We start from the raw sequence: 12,414 nt of genomic DNA, 5'->3' as shown, positions 1-12,414 counted from the left end.
AGTACTGTGTATATGTTAATCTCATAAATTAGATTGGGAATCTTTTTTTCTTTAAAAAATTTTTTAATTCAATTTTTAAAGGTTACTTTCCATTTACAGTTATTACAAAATATTGGCTATATTCCTCGTGTTGTACAATACATCCTTGAGCCTATCTTACACCCCACAGTTTGTATTTCCTACTCCCCCACCCCTATGTTGTGTTGAGTCTTTAGATCCATTTGGAGAGTACTCTCAACTTAATACTATTAAGTCTTCCAGTCCTTGAATATGGTGTGTAAAATGTCTTTCTATTTATTTAGGTCTTCTTTAATTTCTTTCAGTGATGTTTTATAGTTTTCAGTGTACATGCCTTATACTCCTTTTGTTAAATTTATTTTCAAGTATTGTGTTTTATACTTTTTGGTACTACTATTAACGGAATTGTCTTCTTAATTTCATTTTTGGATTTTTCACTGCTAGTGTCCAGAAACACAGTTGATTTTTTTTTCCTGCTACCTTTCTAAATTCATTTATTAGTTCTAATCTAATAGTTTTTTGGTAAATTCCTTACAATTTTCTATATATAAGATCATGCCATCTGTGAATAGAGATAGTTTTACATACCCCTTTTCAGTTTGGTTTCCTTTTATTTCAACTGTCTTCTAAAGAGATTTAAAAATGCAACAAACTTTATAGCAAGTTCATTTTTCCATACTGATAGTCTGTTGGTCCAGTATCATTTATTAAGAGGACCATTCTTTTCCCCATTGAATTACCATGATGCTATTATAATTCAAGGAGAGACTTAAAATTTCACTACAAGTCTGGCAACTGTGAGAGGAGAAAGAAAGAAAGATTGACTAGGAAGAGTCTCAGACTTCCTTGCAGTCTGAGGTAGTGTCTGTCTGTAGAGATGTATCCTTCCCTTATTATAGCATAGCATCTTTTTTGGTAATCTCTATCCTGAATTTTGTGTTTGTCATTCTTTTGTTTTTCTATATCAGGGGTTGACAAACTTTTCTGTAAAGGGCCAGATGGAAAATATTTAGCCTCTGTGAGACACATGGTTTCTGTCTTAATTATCTAAGTCTGCCACTATAGTGTGGAAAAAGCCATATGTATGTCAATGTATAAAAGAATGTGCAAGGCTGTGTTTTGTTTTGTTTTTAATTAATGTATTTATTTTTGGCTCTGTTGGGTCTTTGTTGCTGCACGCGGGCTTTCTCTAGTTGTGGCAAGTGGGGGCTACTCTTTATTGTGGTGCGCAGGCTTCTCATTGCGGTGGCTTCTCTTGTTGTGGAGCACGGGCTCTAGGCACGCAGGCTTCGTAGTTGTGGCACGTGGGCTCAGTAGTTGTGGCTCACGGGCTCTAGAGCGCAGGCTCAGTAGTTGTGGTGCATGGGCTTAGTTGCTCCACGGCATGTGGGATCTTCCCGGACCAGGGCTTGAACCCACGTCCCCTGCATTGGCAGGCAGATTCTTAACCACTGCGCCACCAGGGAAGTCCCCCATGGCTGTGTTTTAATAAACCTTTTTTACAAAAACAAGCTTTGGGCCAGATTTGACTTGCAGTCCTAGTTTACCAACCCCTGTCCTATATGGTCTAAACATGTATTTATTTTTTTAAACAATGTTTAGTTTTATATATATTTCAAACTTTATATAAATGATCTCGTATTGTGTGATTTGCTTTTTTGTTCAACATTATGTTCCTGAGATTTATTTATGTTGCATATAGTTACATTTTATTTCCTTTCACTGATATTTCAGTCAGGGTTTAGTCAGTTATTTTTACTGAGAGTATTTAATATAAAGATTTGTTAAATTGGTGCTGGAGAACTGAAAAGCAAAAAGGGCACACTAGGTTATCGTGTAGGTAGTAGCTGCAAGAAACAACCACCATCTTTAGGGCTGGGAAAACAGAACAAGTTGGAATTATTAAAACCTAGAAGCTTGGAGGGGGAGCCACTAAGAGCTGGAACTTTGACCTCCGATGATGGGAAACCAGCCTGACTGGTATTGCTATCCCCAAGCAGATATGATAAAGGCTGGTTCTATGAGGGCTAGAAGAATTACCAATTGGAATCAGCTGTTCTTGCCAGGGTAAAGATCGCTGACAGGGGTGGCACTGATAGAAACAGTAAGCAAAGAGAAAGAAATGTGTCCTTTCTTCCTCTAAGAGCCTCTGGTTCTTCCTGTGGGCAGAGTTTAACAGAATGTTGTGGCAAAGAAGAAATGAAGTTTGCAGAGTCTCAGCCTCAGCATCACAAAACAGAGTGTGGGGGATGGGTTTGAAGATGAATGTCAACAGCGTTACAACCAGTAGCTACAGAATTCCATTGTATAAATATACCACAGTTTAACTCTGGTTGACAAACATTTGTGTTTTCAGGTTTTTGCCTAAACACAATGCTGCTGAAGTTCTTGCCTGTGTGCAAGGGTTTCTCTTTTTTGTTTACTGAAATTTCTTTTAAAGGGTTTTCAGCAATTTTTCCCATTGCCAAATCCAGTGACTTCTTTTTATATTGTTTAACTTTTTTGATCATTAGCACCATTAACCCCACATTCTTCTTGAAACTTTTTTCTCCCACAGTGTCGTATGCTTCTGATTCTCCTCTTGTCTTTTCAAAAGTCAATTTTAATTTATTTTCGTCGGTTAGGAGATGATTTTTAAAAACTAATATTTTTTTAAGGAAAAATCTAAACATTATCAATAATAACATATGGCTGAGTTTTAAATCTTTAAAACTCTGACTTGAGAGCCAGACCCACATTTCTAACTTCCTGACTAAACATTTCCACATGAATATCCTCCTGGCATCTTAAATTGACCATATCTGATATCTAAAGCCAAACGCATTTAATTTTTTTTTTTTTTTTTTTTTACCATATCCTCTTTATCATTTCCTTTTTCTCCCCTGTCTTTTCCATATTTGGGTAGCAGTCATTCCAGGATTCATTTTAGGGGTCTTGGATTATTCTTGGCCACCTGAAGTAATTGGACTAACCTACTTCGTGGTTACGCAAATGCCAAGGATTCTTTTTTTTTTTTAACATGTTCCTTTTACATGTTACCTCCAGTTCCCTTGTGAATCCCTAGGTTTCATGGCTTTAAAGCCCCCCTTTGATGTTCAATAACTAGGAGAACTTTTTATAGCACAAGAGATAGGATAGTACAGTGGGTAAGAACATAGACTCTGGAATCAATGCTTGAGTCTTGATATTACTACCTAACTGCTATATTCCTAGGCAAGATGTGTAACCTCCTCGTAGAATAGCAATAATACCTACCTAATAACATTGTGAAAATTAAATGGATAAGTATAAAATACTTAGAATATTCCTAATAATACTAGGTATAATGTTATCTATTATTACTATTACTCTTTGGTCTAATACCCTTTGGAATGAACCTTTGGATATATTGAGAGCTTAGAACTGGTGATTCTGCTGCCAGCCTTAGTACATCTTTAAGCAGCCGTGGGGCTATGGTGTAGGAAAGATTCTCAGTATCTTCCATTAGGTGTTTGTTTCTGTGACATTCATCAAGGGAAAGTTGTTTCCTTAATACTCCCTAACACTTAAGCAGGCACATTTTCGCCTAAGAGTTCTTTCTGTGTGCTTTTCTGTGTAAATTTCAGATGTCCCCTGGTGGACAGATAGTTCCTTAGCCTGTGTTGAGTTCACAGTAGGTTTAAATGAAATGGGTAAATAGTGTTCTATTTTACCAGATAAAAGAGATCCAAGAAATTTCATCTCCTGTGCTTATTTTAAGAAATTTCTCAAAAAGTCTTAAAAATTGTTTTTTGTGAAAGTTGATCAGAAGGATTTTTTTTTTTTTTTAAGAATTTCTGCAGGGGAGGAATAAAGAGTGCATCATTGAAGGATTTATGTCTTGAAGACAAAAGACGCATTGCAAACTTAATTAAAGAACTGGCCAGGTGAGAAAAAACCTTCTATGAAATTCATTACTATATGAGAGAGTGGTTTTTTTGAAAATAGAAAATTACAAATATGTTCTCATGTCATTGTGTCATTGTGTCATTGATCTTATGGGAGCAGTGACTTTTAGAATAAAAGGTATCCTGTGGTGCCAAAAAGAAAAGTAGAAAAAAACGTAAAATGGAAAAGAAACACTCTCCAGTTATGTTTTCTGGTTTAATTTCCCAAATTGTTTCATGGAAATGTCTGTAGCAGTCATTTATCAAGAGGGAACATTTTGAAACTTAGCTCTGCTATTGATGTAGGTTGATATTGTAATCAGAGGCATAGCACTTTGGTTTTGCTTTAGTGTCTGAAACAGAAAAGAACATTCATTTTATTGTCATCTTTCACAAGAATACTAGTTGTCATTTTGCTAACTTCTGATACTTTCAAGTAAGGGATTTTAAATTTTGAGAATGAGAGTTCTTAGCTGTTTGGATGTACTATTCCAGTTTATTAATGATGTATATGAAGAATATTTACTTTGTATAATTTTTTGTTAATATACATGTCAAGTTTTGGGGTCTTAAATAATAAATGAAGATGCTTATAGAGGAATATGTTAATATAAATTATAAAAGTTAAGTTTAGGGGAAGGCCATACCTAAAAACTGATAAAATTATATTTATTTTTATCATTGAATTGCATGTTTGGAAATAGTAGGTCTTTTTCTTCTTTCTCTATTTTTAATTAAAGATAACTACATGAAGTGTTTCATTTTGAGACCTTAAAAGAATGTTTGTAGAGGCTTTTCTAGAAAGACCGAAGTTAAAAATTACCTTATTAAATCATAGAATCACAGGTATAAAAGATGACAAAAAGCGGTGATGTTTTGGGGGCTTAGGTTACAAGGTCTGAACTTTCAAAGTACATGCCTTAGTCTGAATTTGATATGCCACCTGAGATAAGCAGTAACCTCTTTCACTAGAATTCTTTGACTGTTCTGTTCCCTGAAGTAGAGTTTTCATGATCTCAGGTAGTGTTTTTTGTATTGGGAAAATATTTAATTGTTAAACATTTAATTTATGATCATCTCACAAGGATTTTTACCACGAAGATGGATGTGGATGTCCTTAAAGCAATTACAGTTAGTTTGACTTCATATATACTGGTCCTGAATTGCCATTATTGTCCTGACTGATACATTTTCAGCTACCAGGCTTAGAGAGTACTTGACATCTTAGAGTATATTGTTTCGGTTTCAGTAAACTTCTGCTTTCTAGCAAAGTGCTCAATTCTTGGTAGAAGGTCATTGTGTTAGTACAAGGTTAATATTAGTACAAATTTGACTGCTAAAAACCCCTGTTATTACTATATTAACTATTAACATACAGGTATGTGGGAATAATGTATTCTTGGTTCCTTGAATTTGCTAAGTTTCCTCTGCTGGATATTTCAGTCTATGTTTTTCTACTCATACTTGCCAAACTGTGTTTTTTTTTTTCAAGACAGTTTTGTGCTAGTGGGAAAGTAGAGAGAATTCCATGTACTTCAAACACTGGCAACAAAACATTTCTAGCCTTCATGTTCTTTTACCTCTGAATTTTCAACCTGATTTCAAATAACTGGTTTCCTGTTGACAGTCATTTCTCTTTCACCTTGAGCAATAAAGTATATACTCCTTTGACCAGATATTTCCCTCTAGCTACTACCTTCTTTGTACTACAACATAACCTCATTCCTAGAAAAGAGTCTATAATATCTATAATACTGTTTTCTACTCTGTTGCATTTCATTCCCTCCTCAAACTTATTCATTTATTTTAAAATATAATATATGGAAATGCAATTTATATACGATAATATGTACCCGTTTTAATTATATATTTCACTGAGTTTTGACAAATGTAAGATTACTCCAGAAAGTTACATTGAGAACTTTTACAGTCAGTCCCCTCCTCTATCCTCCATCCCTGGCAGCCATTAATGTGATTTCTATTATTACTGCTTAGTTTTATATGTTCTGACACACCAGTATAACTGGCCCAACAGTATGTACTTTTTTCTGTCTGGCTTTTTTCCCTCAGCAAAATGATTTTTGGTGTGTGGTAAAATATACATAACATAAAATTTACCATCTTAACTGTTTTTAAGTGTACAGTTCAGTGATATTAAGTACATTCGTGTTGCTGTGTGACCGTTTCTGCCATCTATTCCCAGAACTTTTTCATCGCTGAAACTCTGTCCCCATTAAATAACTCCTCACTCTCCCCACTGCCTATTCCCTGGTAACCACTGTTCTATGTGCTTCATGAATTTGGCTATTCTAGATACCTCATATAAGTAGAATCATATAATATTTGTCCTTTAGTATCTGATTTATTTCGGAGCATAGTGTTTTTGAGACTTTTAAAAACTTGTTTTGTATAGGAGTAATGCATTTTTTATCATTGAGTAGTATTCCATTGTATGCCTGTACCTTAATTTGTTTATCTATTCATCTATTAATGGACATTTGGGTTGTTCCAGTATTTGCCTTTTATGAATGCTGTTACTTTAACATTCATGTACAAGTCTTTGTGTGGCTATGATGTTTTATTTTTCTTCTGTAAATACTTAGGAGTGGAATTACTCAGTTATACGTTAAGTGTATATTTAACTTTATAAAAAAACTGCCACACTGTTTCCCAATGTAGTTGTGCTATTTCACACTCCCGCTAGGAACTTACGAGAGTTCCATCATTCCGCATATTCAATAACTCTTGGTATTATCATTTCTTTGCATTTTGACCATTCTCATGAGTATAGTGATATCTCCTTGTGGAATGAATTTGTGTTTCCCCAATGATTAATGTGATGATTGGCCAGTCTTTTGTTAAGTGTCTGTTCAGATCTTTTGCCTGTTGTTTTTTGTTTTTTTTTTTTTCACTCACCCCCTTCCTTCTTGACATTGAAGTATTAGAGTTCTTTATATATTCTGGATGTAAGTTTTCAAATATTTGTTTTTTCCTCCCAACCTGCAGCTTGCTTTTAATGCTCTTAATATTTTCTTTTGAAAAGCAATTTTTTTTTCTTTTGATGAAGTTCACTTCATCAGTTTTTTCTTTTATGGTTGATGTTTTTAGTGTTCCATCTAAGAAATCTTGCCCATCCCACAGTAGCAAAGATTTTTTCCTATGTTAGAAAAGACTATATCTTTTCTGCAGAATTAACCTCCGCCTCCTTGTCAAAAATCAGTTGACCATATATGCATGGCCTATTTCTGGGCACTTTATTTCATTCCATTGACCTGTATGTTGCCCTGATGCCAATACCGTAGTAACTTGATTATTGTCATTTTATAGTAAGTCTTGAAATCAGGTAAATCCTATTGATTTTTTGTTCTTTTTGAAAATTGGTTTGGCTCTTTGAGGTCCTTTGCATTCCACTAAATTTTAGAGTCAGCTTATTAATTCCTAAAAGAACATTGCCTCCTGGAATTTTGTTTGGGGTATATTGAATTTACAGATCAAAGTGAGGAAAATTAACATGCACTGAGTCTTCCAATCTATGAATATGTCATATCTCTCCATTATTTTTTTAGATTTTCTTTCATTTTTTTCTGCAGGATTTGTAGTTTTCAGGGGTACAGGGTGTAAAATATGCTCATATTTTGTTGTATTTATCCTTAAATATTTTATGTTTTTTGATACTATTATAAATGGTGTAATTTTAATTTTATATTATACTGTACACTTAATTTTAAATTTTATTTCATTTCTAATTTGAAAAAAAACAGAATTGATTTTTTAATATTGACTTGGTATCCATCAACTTCTTAAAATTCACTTGTTATAGTAGTTTTTTTTGCCAGAGTACTTTGGATTTTCCATATACAGGATTATGTCATCTACAGATAAAAACAGTTTTATTTTTTCTTTACAATCTATAGATTCTTTGTTTCTTTTTCTTGCCCTTTGGCATTGGCTAGAACCTGCAGGACAATGTTGAATGAAAGTGACGAGGGTGGACATCTTTGCCTTCTTTTTGTTATCTTAAATCTTTAACTGTTAAGCACAATGTAAGCTATAGGTTTTTTGTAGATGTTCTTTATCAGGTTGAGGATATTTATGTTTGTCCCTAGTTTGGTGAGGTGTTTTTTTTTTTTTAGTCATAAATAGGAGTAGAATTTTGTCAAATGATTTTTCTTCATTTACTGTGCTGATAATATGTTTTTTTCCTCTGTTATACTCTGGTAAAATATGTTGATTGGTTTTTGAATGCTTAATTTACCTTGCCTTCCTGGCCTAAGCCTCATTTGGTCATGGTGGTTTTTGGTTTTGTTTTTCATCTATTACTGAGTTTGATTTGCTAATATTTTATTAGAGATTTTTGTAACATGAGAAATGCTTGTAGTTTTCATGAAAAGTCATTATGTATTTTTTAACTTTATGTTTTAATTATGGTAAAATACAAATAACATAAATTTTACCATCTTAACCAATTTTTAAGTCTACAGTTCAGTAGTGTTAAATGTATTCACGCTGTTGTTCAACCAGCCTCCCGAACCCTTTTCATCTTGCAAAACTAAAACTCTGTGTGCCCATTAAAGCTCCCCATTCCTCCCTCTGCCAGCCCCTGGCAGTCACCATTCTACTTTCTCTGTCTGCAAATTTTACTATTCTAGAACCTTATATATATGTCAAATCATTGTGTTTTTTACCATAATGTGGTAAAATACATATAACATACAATTGACCCGTCGTGACATTCAGTACACTAACAGTTTTGCATAACCATCACTTTTAAGTTCCAGAACATTTTCACCCCAAAGGAAACTGTACCCATTAAGCAGTTGCTGCCCATTCTCCCTTTCCACCTAACCCCTGACAGTAGCTAAGCAGTTTTCTGTCTGTATTGATTTGCTAACTCTCGATATTTCATTTAACTGGAATCATACAATATGTGGCCTCTTGTGTCTGTTTTCTTTCACTTAGCGTAATGTTTTCAAGGTCGGCTGAAAAATACCCCATTGTGTGGATACATCACATTTTGTTTCTCCATTCACTCGTTTATAGACATTTGGGTTTCTACCTTTTGACTGTAGTGCTGCTATGAATATTCATGTGCAGGTTTTTGTTTGAACACCTGTTTCAGTTATTTTGGCTATATACCCAGGAGTGGAATTACTAGGTCTTAGGTTGTTCTATGTTGAACTTTTTGGGGAGCTACCAATCGTTTCCACAGCAGCTGAACCACTTTATATTCCCGCTAACAGTGTACAAGGATTCCAATGTTTCTATATCCTCACCAACACCTGTTGTATTTCATTTTTTTGATAATAGCCATCCTAGTAAGTATGAAGTGGTATCTACTTGTGGTTTTGATTGTCATTTTCCTAGTGGCTAATGATGTCAACATTTGTAAGTCTTTTTTGGAGAAGTGTCTATTCAAGTCCTTTGCCCATTTTTTAATTGGGTTGTTTGTCTTGTTGTTGTTGTAATAGTTTTACATATTCTAGATTTTTTTTTCATATTCTAGATTTTAGACCACTAAAAGATACATGATTTACAAATAACCTCTCATTATGTACGTTGTTTTTTCACTTTCTTGATTGTGTCCTTTGAAGCATAAAAGATTTTACTATTGATGAAGTCTAAATTTTCTAATTTTTCTCCTGCTGATTGTGCTTTTGGTGACATATCTAAGAAACTACTGCCATATCAAAGATCATGAAGATTTAACCCTATGTTTTCTTCTATGAGTTTTATGGTTTTAGCTCTTTATTCAGGTCTTTGGTTCATTTTGGTTTAATTTTTGTGTATGGTAAGAGGTAGTGGTTCAACTTAGTTCTTTTGCATGTGGAAATCCATTTGTCCCATTTGTTTTTATCATTACCAGACTCATGGACATTTTATTTTATTCTAATCCAGGACTCACAGAAATAAAAATGGAGTAGCACAGTGGTACATTTTAAAAAAAGAACACTTTGTTTTGAGGTAATTATAGATTCATCTGCAGTGGTAAGAAATAATACAGAGAGATAGTCCGTGTCCCCTTTACCCGGTTTTCACCAATGGTAGCATTTTGATTAACTATAGTGCAATATCACAACCAGAAAATTGATATTGATAGAATTCATCAACCTTGTATAGATTTCACATGTACTTATTTGTGTGTATATTTAGTTCTGTGCAGTTTTATCACATATGTAGATTTGTGTACCATCACCACAATCAAGATGCAAAACAGTTTTGTTACAAGAGTCACTCATGCTGTCCTTTTATAAACATAGCTGTTTTCCTTTGTACTGCTTTCTCCTTCCCTAATCCCTAGCAACCACTGATCCACTCTCCATCTCTATAATTTTGTCATTTCAAGAATGGTATATAAATGGAATCATACAGTATGTAACCTTTTGATATTAGCTTTTTTTCCCACTCAACATAGTACTTTTTAGATCCATCCAAGTTGTTGAATGTATCAATAGTTTGTTCCTTTTATTGCTGAATAGTATTCCATGGTATGGGTGTACTACATTTTCTTTAACCATTCACCTGTTAAAGGATTGTTTTCAGCTTCAGACTGTTAGAAATGAAACGGCTGTGAATATTCAATGTATAGATTTTTGTGTGAGCGTAACATTTTCATTTCCTTGGAATATTGTGTCATAAATGCATATATAGTTTTGTCAGAAACTGCTGAACTATTTTCAAGGAGGGTTTACCATTTTACATCCCCACCAACAATGCAAGAAAGATCTACATCCTCTGCATTCTTGCCAATGTTTGTTATAATTATTTTGTATTGTAGCCATTTGGATAGGTATTTAGTGTTATCTAATTGAGTTTTTTTTTTTTTTTTTTTTTTTTTTGCGGTACGCGGGCCTCTCACTGCTGTGGCCTCTCCCGTTGCAGAGCACTGGCTCCGGAGCGCAGGCTCAGTGGCCATGGCGCACGGGCCCAGCCGCTCCACGGCATGTGGTATCCTCCCGGACTGGGGCACAAACCCACGTCCCCTGCATCGGCAGGCGGACCCCCAACCACTGCGCCATCAGGGAAGACCTAATTGTGGTTTTAATTTGCATTTTTCTAATGGATATTGATGTTGGACATTGCTTCATGTGCTTATTTGCCATCTTCTTCAGAGAAATGTCTGTTCATCCTTTTTGCCCATTTCCTGTGTAATATTTGGGTTTTTTTATTGATGAATTTTGAGAGTTCTTCATATGTCCTATATAGAGAGCCTTTGTTGGATATGTAGTTTGCAAATACTTCTTCCTAGTCTGTAGGTTGTCTTTTCATCCCTTTTGTAGGGTCTTTCATAGAGCAAATGTTTTTAATTTTAACTAGGTCTAGTTTATCAGTTTTTTCCTTTTACAGACCATGCTTTTATTGTCAAGTCTAAGAACTCTTTGCCTAGCCTTAGCACCTGAAGATTTTCTCCTTTTTTTTTCTGAAAGTTTTATAGTTTTATGTTTTTTATTAAGTGCATGATCCATTTTGCAATAATTTTTGTATAAGGTGTGAGGTTTAGGTTGAGCTTCCTTTTTTTTTGCCTACTGTGTCCAATTGCTCCAGTGCCATTTGTTGAAATCTTTTTTATACTTTTGTCAGAAATCAGTTGGACATATTTGCATATGTCTCTTTCTCAGTTCTCTTTTCTAATCCATTGATCTATGTCTCTATCCTTCTGCCAACTGTCTTAATTGCTGTAGCTATATAGTAAGCCTTAATATTGGATAGAATGATTCCTCCCATTTTATTCTTTTTCAAAATTATTGTAGCTCTTCTAGTCCTGTGCCTTTCCATGATAACTTTAGAAGATTGTCAATGTCTATTAAAAAAACTTTGCTGGTATTTTAATAGCTATTACATTAAAACTATAGATCAGTTTTGGGAAAAATTGACATGTTTACTCTGTTGAGTCTTCCAATCTATGAATATGGCAAGACTCTCCATTTATTTAACTATTTGATTTCTTTCATCAGCATTTTATAATTTTCAGGATATAAATCCTGTACATGTTTTCTCACAGTTATGTCTAAGTATTTAATTTCCTTTGGAGCGATTATAAATGTATTGTGTTTTAAATTTTGGTTTTCACATTTGTCGTTTCATGTTTGTTTGCTGTTTGAAATGTGATGAAATTTCTGTGTTTATCTTGATTCCTGGAGCATTGCTGAACTCACTAGTTCTAGAGGTTTTACTGTTGATTCTTTGGGGCAATGACAATTATGTTATTTGTAGATAGGGACGGTTTTATTACTTTCTTTTGAATGTGTATGCTTTTTATTTCTTATGGTCCTGGCTAGGACTCCCAGTGCTATGTGAGTAGGAGTGTTGAGAGAGGATATGTTTACTATGTTCTTGATTTTATGTGGAAAGCATTCAATCTATCATCAAGTATGATGTTAGCTGTAGATTTTTTGTAGATACTCTTTTGAAAGTTGAGGAACTTTCTCTCTATGCTGAGTTTTTGTTATGATTCCATGCAAGGTTTTGTAAAATACATTTTTCTGCCTCTATA

The 12,414-nt window shown here is 34.1% G+C and overlaps 1 protein-coding gene across 3 annotated transcripts in view; it reads left to right on the top strand.

Annotated features, from left to right (window-relative positions):
* The window catches only part of KIAA1328 (KIAA1328 ortholog), a 368,530-nt gene that overhangs the window by 11,188 nt on the left and 344,928 nt on the right, over nt 1–12,414 (top strand). For 2 of the 3 annotated variants that reach the window (XM_029224084.1, XM_029224091.1), the window contains exon 4: nt 3,829–3,923. The exons of the other annotated variant lie outside the window; for it this stretch is intronic. In XM_029224084.1, the coding sequence (XP_029079917.1) occupies nt 3,829–3,923 (95 nt within the window). The remainder of the gene's footprint in view (nt 1–3,828; nt 3,924–12,414) is intronic. 3 annotated transcript variants of the gene reach the window in all.

The sequence above is a fragment of the Monodon monoceros genome, unplaced genomic scaffold, assembly GCF_005190385.1.
Source record: "Monodon monoceros isolate NGI ecotype Baffin Bay Population unplaced genomic scaffold, NGI_Narwhal_1 Super_Scaffold_1, whole genome shotgun sequence".
NCBI lineage: Eukaryota > Metazoa > Chordata > Mammalia > Artiodactyla > Monodontidae > Monodon > Monodon monoceros.
Note: the sequence above shows the minus strand (reverse complement) of the source record. Positions and strands in the feature narration are given on the sequence as shown.